General features: G+C 43.9%; 1 protein-coding gene and 11 non-coding genes across 13 annotated transcripts in view; 2 read left to right on the top strand and 10 right to left on the bottom strand.

Moving 5' to 3' along the window:
* Positions 1 to 2,119: 2,119 nt before the first annotated feature.
* LOC114842271 (5S ribosomal RNA) lies at positions 2,120 to 2,238 on the bottom strand. Its single transcript, XR_003783315.1, has one exon. It is a non-coding gene; the product is annotated as a 5S ribosomal RNA (ribosomal RNA).
* A 539-nt stretch (positions 2,239 to 2,777) lies between these two features.
* LOC114842379 (5S ribosomal RNA) lies at positions 2,778 to 2,896 on the bottom strand. Its single transcript, XR_003783404.1, has one exon. It is a non-coding gene; the product is annotated as a 5S ribosomal RNA (ribosomal RNA).
* A 535-nt stretch (positions 2,897 to 3,431) lies between these two features.
* Positions 3,432 to 3,550, bottom strand: LOC114842318 (5S ribosomal RNA). The gene has a single exon (XR_003783362.1). It is a non-coding gene; the product is annotated as a 5S ribosomal RNA (ribosomal RNA).
* A 537-nt stretch (positions 3,551 to 4,087) lies between these two features.
* Positions 4,088 to 4,206, bottom strand: LOC114842399 (5S ribosomal RNA). The gene has a single exon (XR_003783424.1). It is a non-coding gene; the product is annotated as a 5S ribosomal RNA (ribosomal RNA).
* Positions 4,207 to 4,744: 538 nt separating this feature from the next.
* Positions 4,745 to 4,864, bottom strand: LOC114842256 (5S ribosomal RNA). The gene has a single exon (XR_003783301.1). It is a non-coding gene; the product is annotated as a 5S ribosomal RNA (ribosomal RNA).
* Positions 4,865 to 5,403: 539 nt separating this feature from the next.
* LOC114842286 (5S ribosomal RNA) lies at positions 5,404 to 5,524 on the bottom strand. The gene has a single exon (XR_003783331.1). It is a non-coding gene; the product is annotated as a 5S ribosomal RNA (ribosomal RNA).
* A 538-nt stretch (positions 5,525 to 6,062) lies between these two features.
* LOC114842285 (5S ribosomal RNA) lies at positions 6,063 to 6,183 on the bottom strand. The gene has a single exon (XR_003783329.1). It is a non-coding gene; the product is annotated as a 5S ribosomal RNA (ribosomal RNA).
* Positions 6,184 to 6,721: 538 nt separating this feature from the next.
* Positions 6,722 to 6,840, bottom strand: LOC114842378 (5S ribosomal RNA). Its single transcript, XR_003783403.1, has one exon. It is a non-coding gene; the product is annotated as a 5S ribosomal RNA (ribosomal RNA).
* A 536-nt stretch (positions 6,841 to 7,376) lies between these two features.
* Positions 7,377 to 7,495, bottom strand: LOC114842301 (5S ribosomal RNA). Its single transcript, XR_003783346.1, has one exon. It is a non-coding gene; the product is annotated as a 5S ribosomal RNA (ribosomal RNA).
* A 534-nt stretch (positions 7,496 to 8,029) lies between these two features.
* Positions 8,030 to 8,148, bottom strand: LOC114842317 (5S ribosomal RNA). Its single transcript, XR_003783361.1, has one exon. It is a non-coding gene; the product is annotated as a 5S ribosomal RNA (ribosomal RNA).
* A 754-nt stretch (positions 8,149 to 8,902) lies between these two features.
* Positions 8,903 to 9,021, top strand: LOC114842278 (5S ribosomal RNA). The gene has a single exon (XR_003783323.1). It is a non-coding gene; the product is annotated as a 5S ribosomal RNA (ribosomal RNA).
* A 512-nt stretch (positions 9,022 to 9,533) lies between these two features.
* Positions 9,534 to 15,791, top strand: part of LOC114842214 (uncharacterized) — a 6,427-nt gene continuing 169 nt past the window's right edge. Inside the window, exons 1-13 of one of the 2 annotated variants that reach the window (XM_055502658.1) lie at positions 9,534 to 9,627; positions 10,118 to 10,426; positions 10,595 to 10,640; positions 10,825 to 11,067; positions 11,834 to 11,927; positions 12,037 to 12,266; positions 12,382 to 12,744; positions 12,906 to 13,095; positions 13,172 to 13,508; positions 13,629 to 14,228; positions 14,335 to 14,523; positions 14,596 to 15,062; positions 15,189 to 15,791. The exon at positions 15,189 to 15,791 is cut by the window's right edge and continues 169 nt beyond it. In XM_055502658.1, the coding sequence (XP_055358633.1) occupies positions 13,025 to 13,095; positions 13,172 to 13,508; positions 13,629 to 14,228; positions 14,335 to 14,403 (1,077 nt within the window). In that variant the 5' untranslated portion in view covers positions 9,534 to 9,627; positions 10,118 to 10,426; positions 10,595 to 10,640; ... (3 more) ...; positions 12,382 to 12,744; positions 12,906 to 13,024 and the 3' untranslated portion in view covers positions 14,404 to 14,523; positions 14,596 to 15,062; positions 15,189 to 15,791. The remainder of the gene's footprint in view (positions 9,628 to 10,117; positions 10,427 to 10,594; positions 10,641 to 10,824; positions 11,068 to 11,833; positions 11,928 to 12,036; positions 12,267 to 12,381; positions 12,745 to 12,905; positions 13,096 to 13,171; positions 13,509 to 13,628; positions 14,229 to 14,334; positions 14,524 to 14,595; positions 15,063 to 15,188) is intronic. The other variant, XM_055502659.1, reaches the window with a different exon arrangement.

Below are 15,791 nucleotides of genomic sequence, written 5' to 3'. Positions count from 1 at the left end.
CGCATACACACCCTAAAGCAGAAACCTAACCTGTCCACCAACACAGCAACATCACACACATTTTGGATTAGCTAAATAAACCATTAAATAAACCATAAATCAGGAAGAGTATATATATTCTATATATACTCTTCTTGTTAAAGCAAAGCTGTCCATCACAATATGGCATTCAGCGTAATATATGCTGCTTGCTTAACTGCTGGACAGAACAAAAAAAAAAATAAAAAAAAAAATAAATAAATAACAGACCTGAGGACTAATGACAGCAGCTGAGAATCACATGACAGAAAGTAAAGCATGAATTGACTGGAACAGAAACAGGAACTAAACAGAAAGTCAACAAAAAAAAACACAAATGACGAAAACACACCAATTATGACAACCCCCCCCAGGGCGAATTCTTGGAGGAGAGCCTATAAAAACAGGGACTTAAACATACTGTATTAACACAGGCAAAACGAGGAAGCCCATGGGTCAAAGTCATTTAATTGAGTCAGGAGACAAAACAAGGTCCAAAACTTCTCAAGGTCCAAGAGCCACTGGGATGAACAGGCACTCTTGGTGCACATGAACAAATGTGAAAGGAGTTTGCAGGGAGCAACGGCGTCCTCTAACACGAGGATGGCCCAAGAGACTGAAGAGTCTAGGTAGCCGGCGACAAAAGAGGCAGCGCTACAGTTGCGGTAAAGGCTATAAAGGTGAGGGCACCAGCCCAGTTTCAGAGTGCACAAGGGGGAGTCATTTGACCACCAGACGCAGGAATGAAGGCGCCAAGCTGCAGGACGGCAGCTATGTGCAGGCTAGGGACCAGAAAGAAAGGCAGAAGAGCAGGGCCAGATACTGTACCGGGGCATTGCAGCTGGATGTCGATGGTGGACACAAGCCTGGAGATGCAGGAGACAATCAAGGGAGCTGGCTAACAGTGACACCGGCATCTGGAACCTCGGGGGAAACACCTGCAGACACAAGATCAGAAGAGACTGGAACCAAAGTAGGCGTGGTCATCTCAGGACCACCAGCAACCAGGGCAGGCATGGTCATCAGGAACTAGAGGGATCTGCTCTACCAGATCACCAGGAACAAGGGCTTGAGTGGTTGCATCCGGACCATCAGGAACCAGGGCTGGAGGGGTCCGTTTTACTGGGTTGCCAGGAACAAAGACAAGAATAGTCCCTTCTGGGCAAACAGGAACTAGGACAGCAGCATGAGCTTGACACAACTTAGCTGGAGCTTGAGCTTGACACGGCTGAACTGGAACCTAAGCAGGAGCTTGACCTGACTGAACTGAAGCCTAAGCAGGAGCTTGACACCACTGAGCTGGAGCTTAAGCTTGACATGGCTGAAGTTTGCTTTTTTTTACCTTCGGGAACGAATCATTTTGAGTCATACAGTACATTCATTTTGTTCATTGACATTATTATTGTTGTTGTTGTTGTTATTGGTGTTATTAATATTCTTATATTTTATTATTTACAAACTCATATACATTGTATACAGTAGGAGTGGCTCAGAATCACTAGGAAAAAAAAAAAAAAAAAAAAAGATGAGATCGGGCGTGCTCAGGGTGGTATGGCCGTAAGCTAGAGCTGAGAGTGACAGGAGCTCTTTTAAGCTTGACAAGCCACGCCGTTGCATCCACTTGCCTGAATGTGGCGTTTATAAAGGACTTAGAACATTTTGGGAGGTACACAGAAGCTGGCCATTTTGGCCTTAAACACAATATCCCTTTTTTGTATTTCGCTCTCCCTTTAAACAAAAGAATAGATAGAATCCAAAAATTCATTACTTGTAATGTGGTCACCGACCATAAGGCATGAACTGTGAACAAAGCAAAGCAGCACTAGTGACTGAAAACAGAAAATTCTTGCAGGTAAGAGCGTCTGTTGTCTAAGAACGATGCAATTATAGAGTTAACAAATAATTGAACAATCTAGGTAACATGTCAAATACATAAATACAGAAGTAATAAAAACAATAGCTATTAATTGCAGAAGATAGCTCATAAATCATATAATAACTGCATAGAATAAGAAAAAAAACACTTTTCCCATAACACGGTGCAGTATAATGTAGACCTGAGCAAACAGCCCGCTCTGCTAGGGTTGAGGAGAAATGTAAAAGCTTACAGCACCTGGTATTCCCAGGCGGTCTCCCATCAATGTACTAACCAGGCCCGACACTGCTTAGCTTCCGAGATCAGACGAGATCGGGCGTGCTCAGGGTGGTATGGCCGTAAGCGAGAGCAGAGAGTGACAGGAGCTCTTTTAAGCTTGGCAAGCCACGCCGTTGCATCCACTTGCCTGAATGTGGCGTTTATAAAGGACTTAGAACATTTTGGGACGTACACAGAAGGTGGCCATTTTGGCCTTAAACACAATATCCCCTTTTTTGTATTTCGCTGTCCCTTTAAACAAAACAACTAGAGAGAAGCCAAAGTCATTACTTGTAATGTGTCACCGACCATAGGCATGAACTGTGAACAAAGCAAAAGCAGCACTGTGACTGAAAACAGAAAATTCTTGCAGGTAATAGCGTCTGTTGTCTAAGAACGATGCAATTATAGAGTTAACAAATAATTGAACAATCTAGGTAAAATGTCAAATACATAAAACAGAAGTAATAAAAAACACAAGATATTAATTGCAGAAGATACCTCATAAATCGTACATATAACTGCATAGAATAAGAAAAAAAAAACACTTTTCCCATAACACGGTGCAGTATAATGTGGACCTGAGCAAACAGCCCGCTCTGCTAGGGTTGAGGAGAAATGTAAAAGCTTACAGCACCTGGTATTCCCAGGCGGTCTCCCATCCAAGTACTAACCAGGCCCGACCCTGCTTAGCTTCCGAGATCAGACGAGATCGGGCGTGCTCAGGGTGGTATGGCCGTAAGCGAGAGCAGAGAGTGACAGGAGCTCTTTTAAGCTTGGCAAGCCACGCCGTTGCATCCACTTGCCTGAATGTGGCGTTTATAAAGGACTTAGAACATTTTGGGACGTACACAGAAGGTGGCCATTTTGGCCTTAAACACAATATCCCTTTTTTTGTAATTCGCTCTCCCTTTAAACAAAACAACTAGAGAGAAGCCAAAATCATTTTTTGTAATGTGTCACCGACCATAGGCATGAACTGTGAACAAAGCAAAAGCAGCACTGTGACTGAAAACAGAAAATTCTTGCAGGTAATAGCGTCTGTTGTCTAAGAACGATGCAATTATTGAGTTAACAAATAATTGAACAAGCTAGGTGAAATGTCAAATACATAAAACAAGTAATAAAAAACAATAGTTATTAATTGCAGAGGATAGGTCATAAATCATACTAATAACTGGTATAGAATAAGAAAGAAAAACTTTTCCCATAACACGGTGCAGTATAATGTGGACCTGAGCAACAGCCCGCTCTGCTAGGGTTGAGGAGGAAATGTAAAAGCTTACAGCACCTGGTATTCCCAGGCGGTCTCCCATCCAAGTACTAACAGGCCCGACCTCTGCTTAGCTTCCGAGATCAGACGAGATCGGGCGTGCTCAGGGTGGTATGGCCGTAAGCGAGAGCAGAGAGTGACAGGAGCTCTTTTAAGCTTGGCAAGCCACGCCGTTGCATCCACTTGCCTGAATGTGGCGTTTATAAAGGACTTAGAACATTTTGGGACGTACACAGAAGGTGGCCATTTTGGCCTTAAACACAATATCCCCTTTTTTGTATTTCGCTGTCTCTTTAAACAAACAAACTAGAAGAGAAGCCAAAATCATTACTTTGTAATGTGTCACCGACCATAGGCATGAACTGTGAACAAAGCAAAGGCAGCACTGTGACTGAAAGCAGAAAATTCTTGCAGGTAATATCGTCTGTTGTCTAAGAACGATGCAATTATAGAGTTAACAAATAATTGAACAATCTAGGTGAAATGTCAAATACATAAAATACAAGTAATAAAAAACACAAGATATTGATTGCAGAAGATACCTCATAAATCGTACATAACTGCATAGAATAAGAAAGAAAACTCTTTTCCCATAACACGGTGCAGTATAATGTGGACCTGAGCAAACAGCCCGCTCTGCTAGGGTTGAGGAGAAATGTAAAAGCTTACAGCACCTGGTATTCCCAGGCGGTCTCCCATCCAAGTACTAACCAGGCCCGACTCTGCTTAGCTTCCGAGATCAGACGAGATCGGGCGTGCTCAGGGTGGTATGGCCGTAAGCGAGAGCTGAGAGTGACAGGAGCTCTTTTAAGCTTGACAAGCCACGCCGTTGCGTCCACTTGCCTGAATGTGGCGTTTATAAAGGACTTAGAACATTTTGGGAGGTACACAGAAGGTGGCCATTTTGGCCTTAAACACAATATCCCCTTTCTTGTATTTCGCTGTCCCTTTAAACAAAACAACTAGAGAGAAGCCAAAATCATTATTTGTAATGTGTCACCGACCATAGGCATGAACTGTGAACAAAGCAAAAGCAGCACTGTGACTGAAAACAGAAAATTCTTGCAGGTAATAGCGTCTGTTGTCTAAGAACGATGCAATTATTGAGTAACAAATAATTGAACAATCTAGGTGAAATGTCAAATACTTAAAATACAAGTAATAAAAACACAAGATATTAATTGCAGAAGATAGCCTCATAAATCATATCAATAACTGCTATAGAATAAGAAAGAAAACACTTTTCCCATAACACGGTGCAGTATAATGTGGACCTGAGCAAACAGCCCCGCTCTGCTAGGGTTGAGGAGAAATGTAAAAGCTTACAGCACCTGGTATTCCCAGGCGGTCTCCCATCCAAGTACTAACCAGGCCCTGACCCTGCTTAGCTTCCGAGATCAGACGAGATCGGGCGTGCTCAGGGTGGTATGGCCGTAAGCGAGAGCTAGAGAGTGACAGGAGCTCTTTTAAGCTTGGCAAGCCACGCCGTTGCATCCACTTGCCTGAATGTGGCGTTTATAAAGGACTTAGAACATTTTGGGACGTACACAGAAGGTGGCCATTTTGGCCTTAACACAATATCCCCTTTCTTGTATTTCGCTGTCCCTTTAAACAAAACAACTAGAAGAGAAGCCAAAATCATTACTTGTAATGTGTCACCGACCATAGGCATGAACTGTGAACAAAGCAAAGGCAGCACTGTGACTGAAAACAGAAAATTTCTTGCAGGTAATAGCGTCTGTTGTCTAAGAACGATGCAATTATAGAGTTAACAAATAATTGAACAATCTAGGTAAATGGTCAAATACATAAATACAAGTAATAAAAACACAAGATATAATTGCAGAAGATAGCTCATAAATCATACATAATAACTGCATAGAATAAGAAAGAAAACACTTTTCCCATAACACGGTGCAGTATAATGTAGGACCTGAGCAAACAGCCCGCTCTGCTAGGGTTGAGGGAGAAATGTAAAAGCTTACAGCACCTGGTATTCCCAGGCAGGTCTCCCATCCAAGTACTAACCAGGCCCGACCCTGCTTAGCTTCCGAGATCAGACGAGATCGGGCGGTGCTCAGGGTGGTATGGCCGTAAGCGAGAGCATGAGAGTGACAGGAGCTCTTTAAGCTTGGCAAGCCACGCCGTTGCATCCACTTGCCTGAATGTGGCGTTTATAAAGGACTTAGAACATTTTGGGAGGTACACAGAAGGTGGCCATTTTGGCCTTAAACACAATGTCCCCCTTTTTGTATTTCGCTCTCCCTTTAAACAAAACAACTAGAGAGAAGCCAAAATCATTACTTGTAATGTGTCACCGACCATAGGCATGAACTGTGAACAAAGCAAAAGCAGCACTGTGACTGAAAACAGAAATTTCTTGCAGGTAATAGCGTCTGTTGTCTAAGAACGATGCAATTATGAGTTAACAAATAATTGAACAATCTAGGTGAAATGTCAAATACATAAAATACAGAAGTAATAAAAACACATAGCTAATAATTGCAGAAGATACCGTCATAAATCATATAATAACTGCATAGAATAAGAAAGAAAACACTTTTCCCATAACACGGTGCAGTATAATGTAGACCTGAGCAAACAGCCCGCTCTGCTAGGGTTGAGGAGAAATGTAAAAGCTTACAGCACCTGGTATTCCCAGGCGGTCTCCCATCCAAGTACTAACCAGGCCCGACCCTGCTTAGCTTCCGAGATCAGACGAGATCGGGCTGTGCTCAGGGTGGTATTGGCCGTAAGCGAGAGCCTGAGATTGACAGGAGCTCTTTTAAGCTTGGCAAGCCACGCCGTGCATCCACTTGCCTGAATGTGGCGTTTATAAAGGACTTAGAACATTTTGGGAGTAACAGAAAGGTGGCCATTTTGGCCCTTAAACACAATATCCCCTTTTTTGTATTTCGCTGTCCCTTTTAAACAAAACAACTAGAAGAGAAGCCAAAATCATTACTTTGTAATGTGTCACCGACCATAGGCATGAACTGTGAACAAAGCAAAGGCAGCACTGTGACTGAAAACAGAAAATTCTTGCAGGTAATAGGTCTGTTGTCTAAGAACGATGCCAATTATAGAGTTAACAACTAATTGAACAATCTAGGTGAAATGTCAAATACATAAATACAAGTAATAAAACACAATGCTAATTAATTGCAGAAGATAGGTCATAAATCATATAATAACTGCATAGAATAAGAAAGAAAACTCTTTTCCCATAACACGGTGCAGTATAATGTAGACCTGAGCAAACAGCCCGCTCTACTAGGGTTGAGGAGAAATGTAAAAGCTTACAGCACCTGGTATTCCCAGGCGGTCTCCCATCCAAGTACTAACCAGGCCCGACCCTGCTTAGCTTCCGAGATCAGACGAGATCGGGCGTGCTCAGGGTGGTATGGCCGTAAGCGAGAGCAGAGAGTGACAGGAGCTCTTTTAAGCTTGGCAAGCCACGCCGTTGCATCCACTTGCCTGAATGTGGCGTTTATAAAGGACTTAGAACATTTTGGGACGTACACAGAAGGTGGCCATTTTGGCCTTAAACACAATATCCCGCTTTTTTGTATTTCGCTCTCCTCTTTAAACAAAACAAATAGAGAGAAGCCAAATCATTACTTGTAATGTGTCACCGACCGTAGGCATGAACTGTGAACAAAGCAAAGCAGCACTGTGACTGAAAACAGAAAATTCTTGCAGGTAATAGCGTCTGTTGTCTAAGAACGATGCAATTATAGAGTTAACAAATAATTGAACAATATAGGTAAAATGTCAAATACATAAAACAGAAGTAATAAAAACAATAGCTATTAATTGCAGAAGATAGGTCATAAATCATATAATAACTGCATAGAATAAGAAAGAAAAACCTTTTCCCATAACACGGTGCAGTATAATGTAGACCTGAGCAAAACAGCCCGCTCTGCTAGGGTTGAGGGGAAATGTAAAAGCTTACAGCACCTGGTATTCCCAGGCAGTCTCCCATCCAAGTACTAACCAGGCCCGACCCTGTTTAGCTTCCGAGATCAGGCGAGTTCGGGTGTGCTCAGGGTGGTATGGCCGTGAGCGAGAGCTGAGAGTGACAGGAGCTCTTTTAAGCTTGACAAGCCACGCCGTTGCGTCCACTTGCCTGAATGTGGCGTTTATAAAGGACTTAGAACATTTTGGGAGGTACACAGAAGGTGGCCTATTTGGCCTTAAACACAATATCCCCTTTCTTGTATTTCGCTGTCCCTTTAAACAAAACAACTAGAAAGAAGCCAAAATCATTATTTGTAATGTGTCACCGACCATAGGCATGAATTGTGAACAAAGCAAAGGCAGCACTGTGACTGAAAACAGAAAATTCTTGCAGGTAATAGCGTCTGTTGTCTAAGAACGATGCAATTATAGAGTTAACAAATAATTGAACAATCTAGGTAAAATGTCAAATACATAAAACAGAAGTAATAAAACAATAGCTATTAATTGCAGAAGATAGGTCATAAATCATATAATAACTGCATAGAATAAGAAAAAAAACACTTTTCCCATAACACGGTGCAGTATAATGTAGACCTGAGCAAACAGCCCGCTCTGCTAGGGTTGAGGAGAAATGTAAAAGCTTACAGCACCTGGTATTCCCAGGCAGTCTCCCATCCAAGTACTAACCAGGCCCGACACTGCTTAGCTTCCGAGATCAGACAAGTTCGGGCGTGCTCAGGGTGGTATGGCCATAAGCTAGAGCAGAGAGTGACAGGAGCTCTTTTAAGCTTGGCAAGCCACGCCGTTGCATCCACTTGCCTGAATGTGGCGTTTATAAAGGACTTAGAACATTTTGGGACGTACACAGAAGGTGGCCATTTTGGCCTTAAACACAATATCCCCTTTTTTGTATTTCGCTCTCCTTCTGGTTAGTACATGGATGGGAGACCGCCTGGGAATACCAGGTGCTGTAAGCTTTTACATTTCCCCTCAACCTTAGCAGAGCGGGCTGTTTGCTCAGGTCTACATTATACTGCACCGTGTTATGGGAAAAGTGTTTTTTTTCTTATTCTATGCAGTTATTATATGATTTATGACCTATCTTCTGCAATTAATAGCTATTGTTTTATTACTTCTGTTTTATGTATTTGACATTTTACCTAGATTGTTCAATTATTTGTTAACTCTATAATTGCATCGTTCTTAGACAACAGACGTTATTACCTGCAAGAATTTTCTGTTTTCAGTCACAGTGCTGCCTTTGCTTTGTTCACAGTTCATGCCTATGGTCGGTGACACATTACAAATAATGATTTTGGCTTCTTTCTAGTTGTTTTGTTTAAAGGGACAGCGAAATACAAAAAAAGGGATATTGTGTTTAAGGCCAAAATGGCCACCTTTTGTGTACATCCCAAAATGTTCTAAGTCCTTTATAAACGCCACATTCAGGCAAGTGGATGCAGCGGCGTGGCTTGCCAAGCTTAAAAGAGCTCCTGTCAATCCCTGCTCTCGCTTACGGCCATACCACCCTAAGCACGCCCGATCTCGTCTGATCTCGGAAGCTAAGCAGGGTCAGACCAGGTTAGTACTTGGATGGGAGACCGCCTGGGAATACCAGGTGCTGTAAGCTTTTACATTTCTCCTCAACCCTAGCAGAGCGGGCTGTTTGCTCAGGTCCACATTATACTGCACCGTGTTTTGGGAAAAGAGTTTTCTTTCTTATTCCAAGCAGTTATTGTACGATTTATGAGGTATCTTCTGCAATTATTATCTTGTGTTTTTTATTGTATTTTATGTTTTTGACATTTCACCTAGATTGTTCAATTATTTGTTAACTCTATAATTGCATCATTCTTAGACAACAGACGGTATTACCTGCAAGAATTTTCTGTTTTCAGTCACAGTGCTGCCTTTGCTTTGTTCACAGTTCATGCCTATGGTCGGTGACACATTACAAATAATGATTTTGGCTTCTTTCTAGTTGTTTTGTTTAAAGGGACAGCGAAATACAAGAAAGGGGATATTGTGTTTAAGGCCAAAATGGCCACCTCCTGTGTACCTCCCAAAATGTTCTAAGTCCTTTATAAACGCCACGACACCAAAATGTTCTAAGTCCTTTATAAACGCCACGACACCAGATTTTATTCCTGTACGTTGCTTAAATACAGTCCTATTCTTTTCAGTGGCCATTAAATGCGCACACACGGTGACCGGACATACAAAACCTCTGTTTGCGGTAAGTATCAAGTGTTGTTTTCCGCGACAGCTACGAGGACGAAGATGAATATGAGTTCATGTACCGTTACTTTCTCGACTCTATTCGTAGGTCCGAGTTTGTTTCCTGATAAAGAACATATTTTGTAACGTTAACGCGTTTGCTTAAAATGAAAAGAGTGAAAACTATTGGTATGTACTTCAGCAAGTCATTTATCCAGTTCATGTAGAAATACTGTCTAAAATGAGCTCCTACTAAAAAAGAACTAAACACCAAAGCTTATGAAATAGCTTGAATATGAATAATGTAATTGGTCATTAAACAATTATTTAAAGAAAGAATACTTTAAACTACTGTATGTATGGATCTGTAACGATGCTTTAACAGGCAGTTTGTGCTTTGTACTACACGCCCCACTCATCTCAGTAGTTAACACTGTTCTGTGGGTGCAGATGCCTCCATATTCTGTTCTCTACTTCTGTCAGTGCATTCATATTCTACTTGTTAATAGGCCACAGGTAAAGATGGCAACAATCCGCGTTGTGAACCCAGGCGCCCCTGCACATCGTCAGCAGGCTGTGCTGCTGTCGACTAAAGAGGCACGTCTTTACCGGGAGAAGAAAAAGGTCTTCCCAAAACCTCCCCTGGAGCTGCTGAACCCACTCACTGCACTGGACCATGCAGAGACATTCCTCCAAGCAGAGGGAGTCCCTGCACCGTCACGACAGCAGTGTCTGGGACGGCTGGTGTTGCTGTTCGGCCAGTACGGACACGCACCTTTCCACTGGCTTGTGGAGAACGACGTAGGCTATATGAAGTAGTAAGTGTGTTACGTTTATCACTTTTGTAGGTGAAAAACTACAGGGGCAACATGTTACAAGCCTTTGACGTTCATCAGCGTTTTGGGGTTTATTCAGGTTCATTGTTCCTTTAGGAACTTCAGTGAGAATAATGACCCAACTAAATTCATGTACCTTTGTGATTGCAGCATAGTTGACAAGCACAGAACAGAGATGTCAAACCCCCATAGAAAGGTAGTGTCGTGTATTTCTATTCTCTTCAACCACGACAGAGATTTCACAAGAACTCATCTTTGAAGTTTAAATCAATAGCATAAAAATTTATTATACATGACAAATTAAATCAATCAGATAATGATTACAAAAGAGTAATAGCAAGAGAGGCAGAAACCAAATTCACCTGCTTGTTCCTCTGCAGAGAGAACTGAGAGGTCGGAAAAGGTCCGCTGTGTGCTACCAGCGGACCCTCTGCGAAGCGCTCTGAAAACCCCAGCCTGTGAAGGCCTGCTTTTAACCACCACCTAAAATCTTTCCACATGTCCAAATAAGGACGTGTAGATGTTTTTCTCGGCTACTCTGAAGGTCCTGGCGCTGGGCCGTGTTATCTGTCCAGCTCCCGGATGCATCTGGCCCACCATCAACCTCCTAATTCCTTTCCCAGGTCGGTGTGACATTTTGAATATTTCCTTAGGAACAGCTCGGATAAACAGTTTACGCAACAGATTCTGCGAACACAGATTCTGCGAACCCAGTTCAAGCAAACGCTTTCACCCCAGTCACTGAGGACACACAAACCCATCTACTCTCTGTACTTCTCTCATAAGCAATGATCAATTTTACTGCTAAAAGTAAATGTAAATGTCTGTTTCCTGGAGTCTATCCCAGATGCTCCCCAGACAACGACCCTGCCAAACTGCAAGGGTTGAGGAACAGTCGCTGCATCTTAACCTGACCAGAACATATTGTTCACTACCTATATAATAATATATAATATGATACATAAATATACTACAGTAGAGAGAGCCAACCAGTGGCTTAAAGACTACCTGACAGAGTATGCAGAGAGCTTCCCACAAGTCTCCATTGTCCTTGAGGCGAATGTGGACAGGTGTATCTACGGTCAGAGAGGGTTTGAGGGCCACACGTTTCAGGAGATGTGGGAACTCTACCAACAATATAGCGTTCAAAGGGACAGTCCAGAGAAATTTAGCAATGAACAGAGGGACATAATAAAGAAGGCAAACAGTTCTGTGAGGAGGTGGTTGAACACACCACTGACCCACATCACAAGTATGCAGATGAAGAATTTCAGGAGATATATTAATGACAAGGAGGATGGAAGTGTGACATAAAGAATGTTAATCATGTTTCAGTTCAAATCACAAATGGTCCATCTGTAAAGCTAAATACTGTTTGGTGTATGGCAGCTGAAGACAAGGACCTCCAGTTTCAGGCCCTCCTCATGGCCAGAGGATGATGATGATGATGATGAACTGGCAGCTGCATCCCAGGCTGTGGAAGGTAAGTGACATGCAAAAAGTTAATGGTTTTTCAATGGTTTGTTTCATAGTAGAACATTTTTTATTACACCTTATTACACTTACACTACTTTTGTTTTATTACTTGTTAGATAGAATAAAGTCCCAGAAGTCACATTCCCGGGATCCCCTGCCCTTGAATTCGCCTTCAAAGACATCCAAACATGCATTACACCCCCCGGATGAGAAGCGTCACTCAGCCTCACAGAACACGTCTGCTGCCTGGCTGGATGAGCCAGAGTCTACTGTTCAGCCCACAGAGGCTCCATCCACATCCCAGGGTGGTGTTCCTCCTTTGCAGACACCTCTAAGTGACTTACCTGTAAGTTATACTTGGATTTAAATGCAAGCAGCATGAATGAGAATCCTACGTTTTAATGTCATTCTGTAGACAAGAATCACCAGACGTGCTCTTGTATGCACCATTTATTTTGCAGGTGGAGTTAGACGGTTGGGTGCGCCTGTGGGAGAAACCTGATGGCATCCCATCTGCTGACATTCACTGGCTTAAGGAGGACACCACAAGAGGAATGTTCACCGCTGTTCATGTGTACAAAGACAACACTGGTGTGCTCAAGAGGAGACGGGTGATGGCATCTGACCGCATGTGGTTCTACCCTCCAGAACCTCCGGCCTATGTCGGAGGGGTTCTGCCAGGCCCACAGCTTTTTTTCCGAAGCCGTCTGTTTGTGTGGCGTCCAGTTGGGGTTTGGAGGTGCTCCCTGAAGTGTCCACGAGGTGACAAGTGTGTGGGGGCAGGAAAGGACGTGCACCTCTACAAGTCTGGCTATCACCACCGGGTCTGACTTACCTTGTCTCAAATGTTTACTTTATTGGTGATCTTGTACTTCATTTATTTACTCAAATAGAGTGCTGTGTAACTAGCATCTGTCTGAGCTCAGGAAAAGGAGCAGTTGATGTGATTTTATGCCTTTATTTGATCTGCTTGTTTTGTTTACAGCCTCGTCACATCTGCGACGGGTCCAGCTGGTACACAATGCTGACTGAGGTTTTGTGCTGTGGCCCATGTACCAAGGCAGGCAGGAACCATGAGGGCATTACGGTCGGACGGTGGCTTGCATGGATGCTGCTATTCTGGCACAGCTGAGCGAAGCCCTTCAAGCCATGTTTCCTTCTGTTCTCACTAGCAAGTGAGTAAACTGAATGCATAGTGTGAATTTAAGCAAACAGCAGTGGTTCAGCTGACTCAACTGGCTCTGCTTACAGACGTGGCGTGGACAAAAACGTTGTGCGTCTTCTGCGTGACAGGACTGAAGGGAACACAATGATCAAAGTGTGGCGGCAGATCCAGGAAAATCATCACGAAGAGTACCTTCACCGCAAGGATCTGTACACCACGCTGCTCATGACTGTGGCAGAACCCGGAGGAATTGTTTCTGCATTGAGGCACAGGTTCCAGGCTCCACCTCCTCCAAGAGAGCTGCCTTCTGCCCCACTTTTGCGCCACGCCTTTCTTCTAGCTGAGGCCAATAATGTCCAGGACTACCGGAACCAGATCCTTTCCACTTTTGGCACAGTGTTAAAAATGGATTCCACCAAGAAAGTATGTAAATCCCCATAACAAACATTAGTGGAATACAACTGCTTGCTATACTTTTGTTAACAAATGTTTCTCTCCGTAAAATAAATTACTCGATCTTACCAAATTCTCTGTATGCTCTAGGTGGTGAAGAAACTGTCTGGAGAGGGCCATGGCTCAGCTCAGTGGTTCACCAGTATTGCCAATGAATTCTCCCAAATAGTGACCTTTGTGTTGACCTGTGAGGAGTCCACAGTGAAGCTGGCACCAATGTGCAGTGGAGTCATACAAAGGTTCCGACTGGCTAATCAACCGGTCCCCAAAATTTTGTATGTGGACCATGGGTGTTGTCGTGCACAAGGTCCAACAGCTGTTGAGACTCTGTTTGAGGCTTGGGTGAACAGGGGAATGGTTGTGCGTTTAGACATCTTCCACTGGATTCACCGATTTGACGCAGCCATTCGAACAGACAGTCACTCTAAGTACGCTGCCTTTAAGTCTGCGCTGGCTGGCGCTGTCCTGGCCTACAACTGCACTGACCTGGACCTACTCATCAAGGCTGTCAGGGCCAAGCACAACAGGTTGAAGACTCTGTCTGATGAGGACATTGTCCGAGACCACATTTCTAGGGACCACCTCAACTACCATGTGCGAAGGGTCACGCTCGGGGCGCAGGAAACATTCCGGCTCATCCACATGGCGATTGAAGAGTTAAAGGGTTCGGCTGAGCTGGATGAAAGCGGGGTGAGCCTTTTCAAAACACCAGATTAGTACGAACTTAATGTTGTAGGTTTACAGGAGGACAAAAGGCTCAGATGCTACCTAGGTGTAAATTTGTATGTTTGTAAAGATGCCATTGATGACATGTGGGCAAGCCAGCAGCGACACTTGGAGTGCATCCAGGATCCACCAGACATGATCATGTACAGGGTGGCGCGTATTACGACCATCAACAAAGTGGATGTGCCGTACTACAAATGTCTGCGTGGAAGCAATAGCCTGGAGGGATTCCACAAGATGTTGCCTAATATGATTCCAGGTAGAAACCTAGAAATAGTGTCTGTTAGACACGGGCCATGGATTGTTGTAATGCATTTTTTTCTATGTGTAGGTCCCCACTGTGCTGCACGGCCTAATCAGGTTTACCTGATAAGTGGCATTGCACGGTGGAACGCTGACAGGAGCTCAGATGCTGTGTTTGGGGGCAAAGGACGGAGGCACCGGACGTATTCAGCGCCGCTGATTGATCGTCTCAACAGGCGCTGTGAGCAGCTGTTTGGAACGACCGAGGAGGGGAATTATCGGGCCCCAGTTAATGTGGCGTCTAACGAGCTGCTTGGGTTGGAGTACCTGTTCAGCCAGAGCACAGGAGGACCACGGCCATTTTCCCTGCAGGACATGGTTCATGATGGACCTGGTCCAGAGGAGGAGGTCGTCCAGCCGGGTCACCAAGATACAGAAGAGGCTGATGAGGCCTATCAGAGTGACCCAGAGGCCGAGACTGATGTGCTGGATGCTGGCCTGCCCCACATCAATATGACCAGCCGCGACACCTCCACTGTCCACTCACCAGCCTTTGTAAGTTGCATTTAAAAACTATAAAAACTAATTAACTAACTAACAAACGAGAGCAAAACAAGTAAACGCAAACATTTAAGAGTGCTGCTTTTCTGAAATGTAGATTTACTGTATCATTTAATTCAGGAAGACGCCTGCAGTCCAAGTCCTCTTCCGGGCTTTGACAAGCTGGAGAAACAGACAGCTGGCATCCACATGGCAGCTTTTCAGTGCCACACACCACCACCCCTGCTTCTCCCACGGCTGGCGATCAAAACCCCTGTCACATCCACAGTCACCAGGCCTTTAACCACTGTGTCTTCACCCACAGCAGACCCCTCTTCACAAACTGTAACCCCCTGCACAATGCCCAGCAGCAGTACCCCTCTGTCCTGGGCAAGATCCAACTACTACAAGCGGAAACGTGATGACCAACCTTCAGCCCTGGAAACCAAGGTGAAAAACTTGCCAGCTTGTGCACTCTGTGGCAAACCCACTCAAGGACATTCTAAATACAAAAAAAAGACATTTTGCCCTGTAAAGAGCATGTCTTCCTCAAAGGGACTGGAAAACAACATATTCCAGCTACGAGGAATTTGTATCTGCTGTAGACGCTCTCACGCAGTGAGCTTGTCCAAACAGCAGCTCCACTGTACATGTTGTTATTAGTTTTCTTAATATTTTATTATAAAGCTGTATTGTATAGATTCTTGATGTTTATGCAAATTGTCAAGTTTATGCAAGTGTGCA

This window comes from Betta splendens, chromosome 15 (genome assembly GCF_900634795.4).
Source record: "Betta splendens chromosome 15, fBetSpl5.4, whole genome shotgun sequence".
In the NCBI taxonomy this organism is placed as follows: domain Eukaryota; kingdom Metazoa; phylum Chordata; class Actinopteri; order Anabantiformes; family Osphronemidae; genus Betta; species Betta splendens.
The sequence above is the reverse complement of the archived record's forward strand: the minus strand, read 5'-3'. Positions and strand labels throughout refer to the sequence as shown.